The 14,827-nt window shown below is 56.9% G+C and overlaps 1 protein-coding gene across 3 annotated transcripts in view; it reads right to left on the reverse strand.

Annotated features, from left to right (window-relative positions):
* Nucleotides 1-6,546: 6,546 nt before the first annotated feature.
* SAMM50 (SAMM50 sorting and assembly machinery component) overlaps nucleotides 6,547-14,827 on the reverse strand; it is a 33,997-nt gene continuing 25,716 nt past the window's right edge. The window contains exons 13-15 of one of the 3 annotated variants that reach the window (XR_014313760.1): nucleotides 13,774-13,920; nucleotides 11,802-13,077; nucleotides 6,547-6,699 (exon numbers count right to left, since the gene is read on the reverse strand). Coding sequence is in view for 1 of the 3 variants with exons in the window: in XM_082738692.1 (XP_082594818.1) it covers nucleotides 6,654-6,699; nucleotides 12,936-13,077; nucleotides 13,774-13,920 (335 nt within the window). In the remaining 2 variants the exon portion in view is untranslated. Of the gene's footprint in view, nucleotides 6,700-10,189; nucleotides 10,856-11,801; nucleotides 13,078-13,773; nucleotides 13,921-14,827 lie in introns of those variants that run through there. The other 2 variants (XM_082738692.1, XR_014313761.1) reach the window with 2 other exon arrangements.

Below are 14,827 nucleotides of genomic sequence, written 5' to 3' on the forward strand. Positions count from 1 at the left end.
GAGGCTGTGTTCAGACAGAGAGGCACCGAGGCCCCTGGGGCAGCGCTGAGCACTGAGGCAGGGCAGACTGGGGTGGTTCTTGCCGGCGGGGCGGCTCTGGCTGGTTCCTGGGGGTGCCCGGTGCCCAGGAGTCTGGATCACCGCTTAGGGATGAGCCCTGTTTAACCTTTACCCGCCATGGTAACGTTTCGGGAAATTCCAAGCCACCCTCCACCCCTGCTCCGGAGAGGATAGCATGTCAGTTTCCATCCCTCGTGCTCAAAGTCAAGGCCATACGCGGTCTCTTTATTGTTGTAATATTTCTAGCAGCAGCTCTGTCTGCTTTAGTATTTCAGGGAAATTACACTTCAATGAGCAGTAATTTCTGGGTATGATAATAAGATCGAAGCAATTGTCTCTGGGTCTCTGACCCCATATGAGGTCACCTTCTCCTCCGCAGTGATGGATGGCTACGGGCTTGCTATTCTCGCAACCATCCGAAGTCAGTGATTCTAACTGACCGGCGCATCTATCTAGTGATGAATGTGGGAAACGCTTCCTCCATTAGAAACTAATTGATTGAAAAGGGGAAGAAAAAAATAGAAATAAAAACCGGGCAGAGAGGCTGTAATTTTCAGCTTGTCCAGAGTCACAGAATGTGTTTTCTTTTCCAAAACTGATTACTGTTTATTTTCCCGGCCAGATAATGCTGAATCTTCTGCACGAACGTTCTTTGTTCTTAAAGTTATCTAATGATTTGGCAGAGGAATCCAGTAATTCACTTGTCACAAAGATGCCACGTAGAAAGTCACAACTCGGGCGTGGGGACAAGCTGTCCGGATGACCGTCAACCCCACTCCAGCAAGCGTGGTTCATTTGCCAAGCCGGGACAGCTGGCTTGACCCCGGGACAGCAGGGCTAGGACAGCTTCCCACAGCTCACATCTCAGACTGGAGCTCTAAGTGTGGACGTTAAGACGTGGACATTTCATTCCAATTTCATACTGTTATGTTTTTGCTTTACGGCACTTCTAAGAAATACCAATACAGAAAAGACTCCCATTTTTTCCCTGCTCACGCACTGTCCTCTGGATCACATCTACAGCCCAAGGCAGAGTCCACCGGCCTCCCCTCCCCTTCCCCACCCCCGGCCCCCTCCCATACCAACTCCACCCCCAGCGCAACCGGGGCTTCCGCCTTCAGCTCCAGCGGCGCACCAAGCCCCTTACATCCATTTCCTGCTACACAGTTTCCACCACAAGAGCAGTCTGAGGGCGGGGAGGGGACATGATTTCTATCTGATGCTAAGAGGGTTTGTCATTCCCAGCTGTCCCTCCTCTTCAGGTCCGTCTGGAGGCTCTCACATTGCTGGCGTCCCCAGCATGAGGCTACAGCTGACACCACCATGCTGTCTGGGGGGGACCCCGCAGTCTGAAATCACAGGCTTCGGACAGTGAGAGATGGGTGCGTGGTCCACAGGCCCCTGGCAGTCCCTGAGACTCCCAGGGTCTGTGAGGTCAAACGGATTTTCCTACGACCAAGATATTACTGAGTGACTTGGCTCACGGGGACATTGGCTCTCCTGGTGCCAGAGCTGCAGTGGGTAGCAGTGCTGGTGCCGGAGGAGGGCGCCTCCTAGTGGTCACTGTGCTCCTGCCCGTGCGGCCTCAGCAAAGTGGAGAAGGCTGGTTCCCTTAGAGCTCAGCCCCGCCGAGAGCTTGCACGCCGAGGCACGGTCCGCTCGGGGAACGTACTACGGGGCTGGGGCTCGGGCAGGACCCGCCGCACCATGACGGGTGACTCGGCCTTGGGTATCTGGTGGACATTTCCTTGAAAATGAATGAAGGGGGTTTCCTCCGGGAAAGCAACTGACAGCTGTTTGCTGTCAATGAGGACACGAGAGCGTCCACGGGAGAACTGGCCACTTGGGGGGACTTGTATCCAGCACCGCGGGCTCGGCACTTCACGACATGTGAGGGTTTTTCTGAGGAAAGGAGTGACATTAATACACGTGATCTTGGGGCGCCTGGGCGGCTCAGTGGGCGAAGCCTCTGCCTCCGGCTCAGGTCATGATCCCAGGGTCCTGGGATTGAGCCCCGCCTCGGGCTCTCTGTTCAGCGGGGAGCCTGCTTCCCCCACCCACCCACCTGCTTGTGATCTCTGTCAAATAAAATAAAAATCTTTAAAAAATTACACGTGATCTTTTTATTTCATGTGATCATGACATGGGCCAGTATTTGGAAGATTTGCTTAACTTGGTGAACCAGGATTTCCCAAAGGACCAGGGCAAGACGTTGTCATAAAATCAAGCCTGGGGAGAAAAGATCCAGTCACGGCGCCGGGTGAACTCGTGGATTTAGTGTATCTGTGGGAAGTTATGAAAAGTCACTGAGGTGTTTGCTTCTAAACTGGTACTAATCTGTAAAAAACTGTCACGTCCTGAGTTTTGGTGAAATAGCAAAGAATAGTGACAGTACCCTGAAAAGGCTATTAGAATACTGTCCTCTTTTCCAGACACCTGCCCACAGGGGACAGATTCCCTCACGGCCTTTCAACGACCTCACCCGAAAGACATTGAAGGCAGAGGCTGGTGGGAGAATCTGTGTTTCGAAGACAGATAGTCAAGGGATTTGCAGCATTGCTAAACGATGCCGCTCGCCTCACCAAATCTCTTCGGGAAATACATTCTTCATAAAGTGTTACTTATGTTAGCGAGGAATACGTTTATTTTTTATTTTATTTTTATGTGTTTGTTTATTTTTTAAGTGGGCTCCATGCTGAGTGTGGGTTAGCGTTAGGGTTCGGGTTCGGGTTAGGGTTAGTACCCTCCTAGGCACTCCTGGTATGTTATTGTTAAAGAAAATAATATGTATTTAAAATTCTCAATTTCCAGGGACGCCTGCGTGACCCCATTGGTTGAGCGCCTGACTCTTGATTTTGCTCAGGTCATGATCTTGGGGTCCTGGGATTGAGCCCTGTGTCAGGCACAAAGCTCAGGGAGGAGTCTGACTGAGAGTCTCTCCCTCCCTCCCCCTGCTTAAAAGTGTCCTCTCTCTCTCTCTCTCTCAAATAGATACATAAACCTTTAAAAAAATAAAATAAAATTCTGAGTTTCCATACCCCGCGTGTTAAGTATTAGTATCCACCACATGAGCAAAATCTCTCTGGGATTCCTCTGCAATTTTTGACAGTGCGAGGGGGTCCTGAGACCAAACAGTTTGAGAACTGCTGTTAGACTTAACAATCATCCAGCAAGATCAGTGCAAAAGAAAAAACAAAAAAACAAAAAAAAGGACACAAAGGAATTTATATGCCGTTCCCGGGGCTCCCATTTTGGATGCTGTGAACAAGCTTTCAGGGGTTACACGATGGAGCTCATTGGCTGTGTCCCCACCTGCGAGTGGGACCTGATGGCTTTAGACATGTCTGCGAGTGTCATGCCTAGTGCTGAAGAAGCCAGATCAGATCTGGCTGGCCGCAGAGCTGAACGGCAAGCCAGTGCCTACTGTCCACTCCTTGGACCGACGGCTCAACAGACGACGCAGTCTGTGGTGCGACCCGTGGGCTGGCACTTAGCTGGGGCAGAGGAAGGACGGGAGAAACCCCCGGGCGGGCGGCAGGCAGCCGGCTAGGACCGCGCTCTCCGACGCAGACAGGTGAACCACCCAAATCCCCTCCAGAATGTGACCAGAGGCCCCGAGGACAGAAGGGGATTTGGGGAACAGCCTGCACAGCTGGAGCCCGGCCCCGACCTGGGGCTCACCGTCTGTCCCCCCTGACAGTGGCCCCCAGAAGACTTGCCTCCTCCCCAGCCCTGCTTCCCCTCCTGATGGGCCAAAGGCAGGAAGCGCAGAGGAGAGAGAAGGCCTGCCTGGGGGAGACGGGTGGGGGTGGGGGTGCCTGGACACCAGCCGAAGGCCCCGCCCTGGGCGTGTTGTTAGACCCAGTTTTTTAAGAGACGCTACAGATGTGAATTTTGGGGACGGCCGCCTGATCTTAAACACTTCATTTAAAACCCGGCTCTCCTGGGGCGCCTGGCTGGCTCAGTGGATAGAGCACGTGACTCTCGATTTTGGGGTCCCGGGTTCAAGCCCCACGATGCGTATGGAGCCTACTTTAGACAAAATAAATATCAAAATAAAGTAATAAAGCGTAGCTGTCTGGCTCCCGTTTTCCGGGCTCAGGAATCCTCTGTTCTCTGGGGACCTCTGAATGCAGACTGTAGTTGAACACATCTAACTGTCCCAAAGGTGAGTTTATATGATCTTTAAAAAAAGAAAGCAAACCCGCAAACTAAAGAGAATTCTTAGCTGGAGGAGACGCGTGTGTGAGGAAGGCAGGGCCTCTGCTGGAAGCTGCAAGGGGGCATGTGACCCGAGGTGCCGGTGGCAGAGGCTCCCTGGTGCGGGCTGCCGGCTGTCCCCTGGCCCAGGAACGCTGGCACTTGGCAGGACAGCCTGCTCCCTGGCTGGACTGTCAGCCCCACAGAGCCGCTCGCCCTGCCCAGTGAGCAGGCTGCCCAGGAAGCTGCCGGTAGAGGTCATTCGCTGTGTGCACAGACACAAGTTCATGGTAATGGAGGACATGGCTTTGCCTCCCGTGAAAATCGGGCTCCCTGAGGTCAGTCTCCTCCTCACAAACGGCGGCAGGTGGCCTCTGGGGAAAGCAGCTGCGGTCTCGGTCCGGACAGAGAAGTTGGGCTTCGTGGCCCGCATGAAACTTACCCCGCTCGGTTCCGGTCCCAGACACGCAGGGAGTCACAGAAAAACGGAGTGGCACGAGGATGCAAAGGTTCCCCGAGGCAGGGCGGTACTCTGGAGGGGCTCGTTAGCTTTTCACGTTTCTTCTCCACCATCGCCGACAGCCTGAAATACTGCTTCCTGCAACGGAACTCGCCTGGTTTCTGGCCTTTCCTGGGAAGCACTCCGTGAAGCGTTTGCTCATGCTCCTGTCTGCCCACCGAATCCCACCTGGGACCGGGCAGACTTCCCACTGCCACCCACTTCCATTCCCCCTTGCGGAGGGTGTGCGGCCGACACCGCCGGGCCTGGGGCGATCTCACGGAGGAGCCGGGGCGGCAGCCTGGGCAGGGCTGGGTGGGTCCTGCAGGCTTCCAAAACTCACTTCTCGGGCTCTCCGCTGGCTCGGGAGACCGGGTCTCACAGGTCACAGTGTTGGAGAGAATTCTTCGGGTTTTACTTAATTTACAGTCCGAACATGACAGTGTTAGGGCACAGGCCTCCCATTTTGTCCAAGGCATAAATGTGAGACTATAAACAATAAAATAACTCAGGGGAAAAAGCGTATTTCCCCACATTCCCAACTTATGAGAAAGGCAAAACTGCTGCTTCTTACACATTCTTGCAAAATCCGCAGAGTTCCCATAGGAAATGGGAGCAAGACAGTCCCTGGGGGGCCTGAGAGCTTGGCCTGGGACGGGAGGGGGCCTTGGTCTCAAGCGGCTCCTGAAACCCAAGCTCACTTGATTACAGGGAGGACTGCAAGGGACAGGAGCTCAGAGAGGGAAAACCCACTAGGAAAACGCTCCTGGGCACCATCTGCAGCCCTGGACATTTCAGAAGAATTCGAAGGAGGTTTAACTTCCAAAAAAATTTTTTTTCATGTGACTAATTAAGTATATCCTGAGAATATCCCTTTGAGAAATACAAGGTATGTGCAGGGGAGTAACAGGTCCCCCCAAAGATGTCCGTGTTCTAATTCCTGGAACCTGTGGCCATCACGTAACACAACAAGGGGGAATTGAGGTCACCGACAGACCTGAGGTTGCTGATCTTAAAATACAGGAGCTGGGCTGGCCAGGAGCGCCCAACGCACTCACGAGGGTCTGAAAACGCACTGGGGAGGCAAGAAGCAGAGACAGAGACCGGAAGATGAACCCCAGCTGGCTTAGAAAATAGAGGACAGGACTGGGAGCCACGGACACGGGAGCCCCTGGAGGCCGGAAGTCCGAGGAACGGATTCTCCCCTGGAGGCTCCAGAAGGACCACGGTGCTGCGGACACGGATTCCTGTGAGGCTCAGTCAGGAGCTCGGGCCTCCAGACCACATGCCGGTTGGTTCGTGTTGTTCTAAGCTCTAGGTTTGGGGTAGGCTGAGCAGCGCCGGGCAGCTGGTGTACGCATCTCACTAATGCTACTACCTCTAAAGAACACCTATTTTGTCTCTGCCTCAGTGTCCCCAACGTGCCACATGACTCTTCCACACCACCCGCGTGCATTTAAAGGGCTCCAGCCCCCGGAACCGCGGCTGCGGCACCCACCAGCGCGCTCCCCCCTGGCATCAGCAGAGCCCTCGCCCTCCACCAGCGCCCGGGCTTCCCCTGGGGCGCGGCTGGGGGCTTCTAGTGCGCGGGAACCAGTAGAGGAGGCTCCAGGAGCCTGGGAGGGAAAGCAACCGGGGCGCCATGCGACGGGACCGCCCGGCGCGCCTGTCCACGTGAATAGCCGGGGGCAACTTTGAATGTCCCCCCCCCCCCACGCGGTCCTCCAGAAAAGCCAGCGTGGGACACAGAGCTGCGGAAAGCAAATCATACCCACGGTGTCTCTGAGTGTTTGTCTTTAAAATTTATTGGTGTGGTTTCCCACGAGGGCTACAAAGAACGGCGCGGACACGGTTCCTCGGCGAGAAGGTCCGCGGCCCCGAGCGTGCGCGGCAGCTACAGGAACCTGATCCCGGCTCCAAACTGGACACCGTCACATATCCTAAAAAAGCAAAGGGCAGACAATCAATGCGCACGCCCGTCATCACAACGCATCCATCCCCGGCACCTCTCCTCCTGCCGCCTGCACAAGCCTTCGTGGACTCGGCCACTCTAGGCGGCGCCCAACTCCGGCCCTCCTCTGCGGCTGCCCCACCCCGCCCGCAAGCCCTGCAGCCTCCTCCCCTGCTGCCTTAAGAACCAGCTTCCGGAGGCTAAAAACACAGACCCCCCTCACGGCCCCTCCCCCTCCTTTCCGGTCCCCCAGTTCTGACCCAAGTGGCAAAAGGAAATGAAGGAGCCAAGGCAGAAACGACATGAACAGTAAAAGCCCTGAGGGGAAATGGCTTTGTGCGGTTTCTAAGGCTGCCAGGCAAGGAGCAAGTTGTGAGGGACTTTCTGTGCAGAGCGGAGCGGGCACAAGAGGTGTCCTGGCTGGAAGGAACACAGGTGGCTGTGGAAGGCACGTGGCGAAGTATAGCACACAGTGGGGTCGGGGAGGACGGGGAGGCACAGGGAGCAGGAGGACAGGAGGCAGAGATAGGAGGACGGAGGAGGGGGCGGGGCGGACGGGGAGGTCGGGAGGACGCAGAGCAGGGAGGGTGCAGGAGGCGAAGACGGAGCAGGAGAAATGGGGAGGAGGGAAGGGGCGCAGGGAGGGTGGAGAGCTCGAGCCGGCCCAGACCTTAGGAGGGTCCCGCGGCTAAAGACCACAGCAGCATCCGCAGCCCAGCAGGGCTGCCCCTGCCACTTCTCAGAACCTGCTCCTGACCCGGGAAAAGGACGGGTGCAGAGGAGTCACGCTGCTCATGATCCTGGGACAAGCTGACGCTCTACAGGTTTTACTCTGTGGGTCTTCCTCCATGTGCTGCTGACGAACCACCGAGCCCGCGTTCCGAGAGCACGGAGGAAGAGGGGCGAGGCCCCTGTGCCAGCAGGAGGACGACAGCAGGCCCCTGTGCCCAGACACCAGGGCACCTGCAGGCTCCTATCCCCATGAAGGCCCAGGCCATAGCCCGGCCACCCCTAGAAGAGGAGTCCCCGGGCCGCAGCCAACACCCGTCCTGCTGACGCCACAGCAACGCAGGTGCGCGGCGGGCGGAGAAGCACAGCGCGGGGTGGAGGGCAGACTCCTGCCCGGCTGCGCCCCTCTGCCCTCCTGGAGGCTGTGCCCAGGGCCTGCACGGCGGCCAGACGTGTGACGGGGGGCCTGGTCCGGGGTCATCAGCGCCAGGAGGCCTACGCTTCATGGCAACTGCTATTCTGAATCCCAACAGCAGCCGACCGTGCATCTGCAGAACAGTGTTTGTGCCAGCTGGGGTAAATTTCCAGAAAAACTGGACAGCCAGACTGGTTCCTTCAGGGGTGCCTGGCTGGCTCAGTCAGTGGAGCATGCGATCTTGATCTTGGGGGTTGTGAGTTCAAGCCCCACACTGGGGCAGAGATTACTTAAAAATTAAGAAAAGAAAAAAAAAAAGAATTGTTCCTACGTTGAAAGGAAAGTTGATAACTTTGTTGGCATAACCCCTGTGCCCTTGCCCAGTGTCAGGGTTTAGAGTATGAACACCTGCAAGAAGTTTCTCTTTTTCGCCCTGTAAGTGAGTGAATAAAACCCCTGATCTATGAAGAGATTCGAGGCGGACCACTGTCCCCATCACCAGGACCCCCTGAGGGACCAAGGTGCTCTCTGGCCAACGGCACGAGGAGGGCCCCCGTCAGGACGGTGGCAGGCCCTTGGTGACGGCGGCAAAGCACACCAATGTCCTCCGACAGGCAAAGACCTACAGCTAAAGTCAGGGCTGTGTTTGTACAGGTTCTGCTCGAATCTAAATGATTTCTCTACTGCATACCACTGGGTCCGTAACAGGGGTCCACGCCTGCATCCCTGCCCGTGCCGGAAAAGCAGGCGCCCACTGAGAACACAACAGCGTGTCACAGGCTGATACCACTGAGACAGCGTCACCAAAACATGTGTCCTGTCGTGGGTCTACCTCAGAGTTAGGTCGTCTGGGTCTCCCCGGGGTCCCCTCCCTCCAGTAGGGTCCCAACAGGCCTGGCTGTGTGCACCCTGGAGCCCCTGCCAGCAGCCCCCTGCCTCCCGCTCCACACCACAACGGCCACCATAGCGGTCTCTGTGAGGGTCCCACCGGCACCCTCCCACTGCTGAGCCCTCAGACCTGAGCATGGCCCCTCGGCAGTCACACGGGGACACCAGGTGCCGTCCAGGGACCACGGCAGCGGACAAGGCAGATGGGGGCCAGAACTCACTGGCCTTGTGCATGTGCCCCAAGTGAAAAGGCCAAAGAGGATGAAGAGGGCAGCGGCCGGGACCAAGCGGCTCCCTCCCCGAACTCCCTTCTGCTCCTGCAGAATGACAGTCCCTGGCATTCCGGGCTTATGCGCTGGGCTGGGCGGCTCGGTGGCCTGGAGCGCCTGCCCCTGCAAATCCCCAGCCCAGAAACCACCTCCCCCGGGGAAGCCCTCACACACCCTCCCCAGGCGAGATGAGTCTCTTTCTCATCTCCCGCTTCCTAGAGTGAGTGGCTCTCAGGACCCGCCTCGCTCACCCCTGCGCCTCCAGGGCCGCCGTCAGTGAGCCTGGCTGAGAGAACCCGGTCAGGGCTCAGACACCGGTGCCTGCCGCCAACCCCCGCAGCACGAAATGCAGCCCGCACTCCAGAGCTCTCTCCGCTCGTGGAAAGGTCTGAAATCCTAATCGTGTGTCTGCGTTACGAGCGGGGGGATCCCCAGGCGGGTCTCACACACGTAATCCTGTCCCACCACTGCCTGATTTCCAAAATGAAGATCAAATTCTCACGATGTCACCCAAACGTCACACAATTCCCAGTCCGATGATGACGCTTCAAACACAGCCACGCATGGAGTCATCCAAGTTTCACATGCGGGATAACCAGGCGGACCCTGCGTGGGGGACGCTGGGCACAAAAGGCATCTGCGCAAGCAGCACGGTCGGGGTCACAGAGCAGAGCCCGGCTGGAGGGGAGGAGGGGCTTCCTTGTGTTCTGGCCTTGAAATACTGCGTGCACGGCAAGCTTCCTCCTTCCAGAGCAAGCCGCATCTGAAATTCGTCTCTGAAACAGATTCTTCCCGTTTAGAGAGAGCAAAGCTGACAGGTGAGCGGAAGCAAGCGCTCCCCGCAAGGACTCCGTGAACCAGGGGAAAGACGCGGGGCTCCGGAGCGGGGCAGCGATCCTCGGAGCACAGCGACATCCAGTGGCCTGGAACAACACTGCAGCCATGGGGACAGCAGCCGCGGCTGAGCTGAAGGACAGGAGGCCCCCAGCCCCAGGGAGGTGCCCCAAGTCACATGGGCAGGGGGACACACCGGGACAGGGCAGGGCTGGGCCTGCAGCCCCACGTCTGCTGCTCTCTGGAAACCGGCTGAGAGGGAGTGGTCAGTTCTCCGTGGTCGACAATCATTCCGTGATACAGACACGACAGCCACGGCTATAAAGCCACAGGCACTGAAGTTTTCTTTGTAATAAAAAATAGTTAGAATGCATTTACTTACATAGCTTGCACTAACACTGACACAGTTAACCCAAATGGATCGATCGTCGTGGAAACAGCCTGTACAATCTCTGAGACAGGAAAGCGCGTACAGAATTCAAGTCCGAGGAAGATCTTCCCAGAAGAGAAGCACGGAGGAGAGGGCTTTTCTCTTCCCGCAGCGAACGCCCGAGGCGCAGAGAGAGCGGCGTGGGGCTCTGAGGAGCACCGCATGCCCACGTCCAGGCTCCCAGGAGAGGGAGGTGCTGGTGCTGGTGTTGGTGCTGGTGCTCGCGCGGTGTTGGTGCGGAGGCAAAGGCACAAGGTCCGGCCTCAAGCAGGCCTGGTCCTGCTGCCGAGCGGACCGCGGACCCCACCGAGGCTGCTGTCCTCGTCTGCAAGAGGGGAACACCCTCCCCTGCACAGAGCGGCTGGGAGGCTTCCAGAATGGTGTCAAGGGCTTAGCCGGGGGCCTCACAGTCAATGCGAATGATTGCCGTCCCTCCACCGAACGCTGTAACTGCTCTCAGAAGGGACCCGGGTCGGTCTCCCTCCGAGGGGGGCTGGTCCACAAGCATCAGTCTCTCCGAGGAGCGCAACAGTGTCTGCAGGTCACTCCACACCCGGGAGGGTCTGCCTTTCCGAGAGCCCTTGCGGAGCCAGGGGCACGTTATGATTTGAGAAGCGCCTGCTCCTGGGGCTTCGGCACCCACACCTGACTTCATCCTGGGGACACCCGCCCCTCTGATGCTCCCACTTAGCACCCAGTGGGGTGGGCCAGGGAGACCCACACTGTCTCCTGCGGTGGGAACACGGCCTCACAGATCGCAGCCTGCCACACTCCACTCACTTACCGGGGACTGTAAACGTGTGTGGAATCTGCTACAAAGTTACCTAATGTGCAAACCTTGCTCTAGGAGAAAAACGCCCGTTTTCACGTCATTATCTCTGAAACCGGGAAACGACATCCCATCTGTGGCGCATCTCAAACACAGCCAGGGGCAGCCAAAGCAGAAGCAGAGGGACAATGTCTCCGAAGGGAACGCGCTTGGCTTCCTTAGTGAAAAAGGCCCCAGTGAGTCTGCCAGGAGCCACAATACGAGCGGGCACCAATATCTACCGACAAAACGCTGCGCACCATTCTAAGGGCTTCCCGCGCAAGGATTCATTCAGGCGTGGCCGTGAGTGCCCATTCTCTGGGCAAGAAAACTGAGACCCAGAGGGGTTGAGTCACTCGCCCTGGGTCACACAGCCACAGAACGGCTGAGCTGTGACCCCGCGTGGATAGCTGGGCTCCCGCACAGACAGTCCGTGCACCCAGACCCTTTCCAGCTCTGGCGCGGTGCGGAGAACAGGTGCCGGGTGGAGGGGAGTGGACCGCGATCAGAGTAGTGGCTGGGGGCGGCAGCGCGGACGTCCCTGGGAGCCAGGGCAGCCCGGCGGCCAGAATCAGCCTCCCGGGTAGAGAGACCAGGACTCTGCCAGGGACTGCGTCACCATAAGGATTCTGGACGACAGATTCCCGAGCTGCACCAAAGAGCTGGTGCTTCCTTAAAAGCCGCTGAAGCAGCCCCCGGTAAAGGCACCACCACGTACCACACCGAAGCAGGAGACGGCGGGAGAAGCAGCACCGCTCTTCTTCCAGTGAGAACGAACTCCAACGTCCCGCTTGAGACTCGGGCTGTGACTCGGCCAGCACCACCGCGTGGTGGCCACGTAAGTGTAGACAGAACGCCGAAAGGAAAAAAACACAGCCTAGAGCCCGGACTGCGTTAGCGTGAACGTGACGAGGGAGGAACGGGCAGGAGGCCGACGCGCCCCCGGGACGCGCGTGTGAAAGCCGGACCATGACACGGTATTCGGAGGTGAGGCCTCGAGAGGTTCATTCGATTCAGATGATGCTATGAGGGTGGGGTCCCCACGGGGGAGGGGGGTCCCTGTCCTTATCAGAAGAGGCATCAGAGAGCTAGCTCGCTCTCTCTTCGCCAGGTAAGGACACGTTAGGATGCTGGGAAGAGAGCCCTCACCAGGAGCCGGACTGGCCGGGACCCTGGTCCCGGACTTGGAGCCTCCAGAACAGTGAGACACACGCATCTGTAGGTCGGGCCCCCAGCGTGCGGTGCTCTGTCAGGGCGGCCCCACCTGATACGGATCCAGGCACTGCTTCCGCATTTCTCAAAATGTATACAACGGATGCCAGATAAACCAAGAAATGGAATTTCTGTAACTGTAAATGACCTCAGGCCATATTTTGCAAATCTTGCTCAGTATGAGGACTGCGGGAGAAAGTCCAGGCTGGCAGGCCCCTCTGCTCCCAAGAGCGGGCTCTGGGCAATGAGTCCTCTGTGGCCAGGAGCAGAGCCTTGTCCCCTCCAACTCTGAATTCCTGGCCTGTAAAGTCACCCACCAGAAATACCTCATTCCATTTTTAACAAGCAGGATCCATAATGCCTCCTCGATTCCTCTGACCGGACCTGGGGAGGGCCCCCACGACTTGGCGACAGAGAGTGCAACAAGAATGGGGGGGAGGGGACACGTCACATTTTTCCTCCAAACTGGATAGAGAAAAACCCAACGGAGAACAATTTGCTTTCATGGTTTTGCAGACTATTCCGTTTCTACTCCAACCTGGATTCTTAAAGGCACCGATAAAACGATTGACCATGTTTGCAACAAAACGGAATTGCTAGACGGTGCAATGCACCTGGGAGAAGAACCCCTAAGACCTACCTGTCCCCCTTCTGCACGCCCATGGGGACACAGTAATTCAGCTCCAGCCGGGCGATGTTGCCGAGCCTGAGGACGATCCCGGCACCGTAAGACCAGCGGATGCACTCGGCCAGCTTCCGGATGTGAGCCTTGGGGCCCTCCCCTGGAGAGAGAGAAGAGGATGTGACCAACAATGCGGAGCCCCTCGCACAGCTGTCCTCACACAAGCCCTGGCTCTCCGCCTTGCTGTGTGGCCTTTGGGCGCATTTAAAGCCGGGCCTGGACATTCAAGGAGAATCCATGAAGGGGGATTAGCACCGAAATCAAGGGAGGGCTGGGGAGCTGACTTCCTACTCAGTGTGCCGGAAGCCATCTCCGGGCCTGGCCCCGTCTGTCCCCTTTGCCTAGAATGGCATTGCCCCTGCGTCCGGCCACCCGGGAAGCCCGGCTCCACGCCACAGCCTGGGGGCCTCGTCTTCTGCACAGTGCTCCAGATACCTCTTCACGTCCCCCTGGCTGGAGGCGTCGGCCGTGACTCTCCTCCAGCCCCGAGCCCCTTGAGGGAGAGGCAAACCCAACTCAGCTCGGGGGTCACAACGGCCAGCGGAGAGCAGGCGCCCCAAAGACACGTCTGCCGTGTGAATGAGTAAGCAGATTTTGCAAGACCGCCTCTGATGGCGCTTTCTCATGTGTGTTTCATTCAACAACTTTGCTCCCCTTATCAGGCGCTGTAGGAGAAAGGGAGCCTGTTCCCTGATCGTAACGACGCCGTCATCTAACCGCGGGCAGCTGCTCGGCCGCCGCGCTGGGAACAGGAGGCCAAGAGCGCCGGATGGTGTCGGGGCAGCCTGGGTCTTACCGTAGTTGAGGTTGCACAGGTTGCCGGCGTTGAGGAAGAAGTGCGTTCTGAACAGCTCCCCGAAGCCGCCCTGGCCCGGCCGGAAGGGCAGGGGCGTGTACACGTGCAGGCCGCCGGCCCAGTACGCCTCTCCGCCCAGGTAGTCGCCTAGTCGGGGAACAGGTGCAGAATAAGCAGAGGCTCGTGTATTTGGAACCACACGCGAGTCCAACACGCTCCACCAATGAGATGCGAGCCGTGAGCGGATCACACCGTGCCCGGGCTCCGCGAGGGGGGCCCGTCTAACTTCCGGGGTCAGCCTCACTTTGAAGTCTTTCTTTTTCACCTACCTTGTTTTATAAACTTTCACTGGAAAGAAAAATGCTAGTGTAGCTTGTGAAAGAAGGACGTCAGAAATCAGGACTGTAAAATGGCTGGGATGAAACAGGTGAGCTCACGGACGTCCCCCTGTCCACGACTGCGGAGGACCAGATCGCGGCCGCCTGGCCGATCAGATGGCGGCCTTGGCAACCACTTCAGGGCCACGAGACAGGAGGCAGCATGCAGAATGGGCCTCTGCAGTTTCTGGAAGACTCTGTACACACTACTCATCAAAAGGCACAGAATGTCTACTGCCCGCCGGGTAAGGAAGCAGCGTCCATCCTCAATGTGTCCAGGGAAAAGGCTCGTTTTTGAAAGTTCATGACCACTTAGGGTTTATCAGTTTTTGCAAAAGGTTACTTTTTGACAAAATTCAATGAGACTATCTGCTGAGAGTATATAAATGAATTATTTCTTTAAAAAAATGCTCCTATCTGGTCCATTTTAACTATGAATAGCGATGACATTGAAGCAACAAGAAAATAAAATAGCCCTGAATATTTTGTACTTTGTTGCAAAATACTATTTACAAAGTATCTTTGTATTCACTAATACAAAATGATGGCTCATAAGGAAGAAAAGTGAGTTTTCTCCAAGACTGACCTCAAGGGATAACCTGCTTGTTCACCTCAAGATCAGCTGTCTCCTCAGTCCCTGTTTTAGTACCAAAGTTCTAGAGGGACTAAAAATGGAC

The sequence above is a fragment of the Mustela nivalis genome (assembly GCF_964662115.1).
Source record: "Mustela nivalis genome assembly, chromosome: 7".
NCBI classification, from domain to species: Eukaryota; Metazoa; Chordata; class Mammalia; order Carnivora; family Mustelidae; genus Mustela; species Mustela nivalis.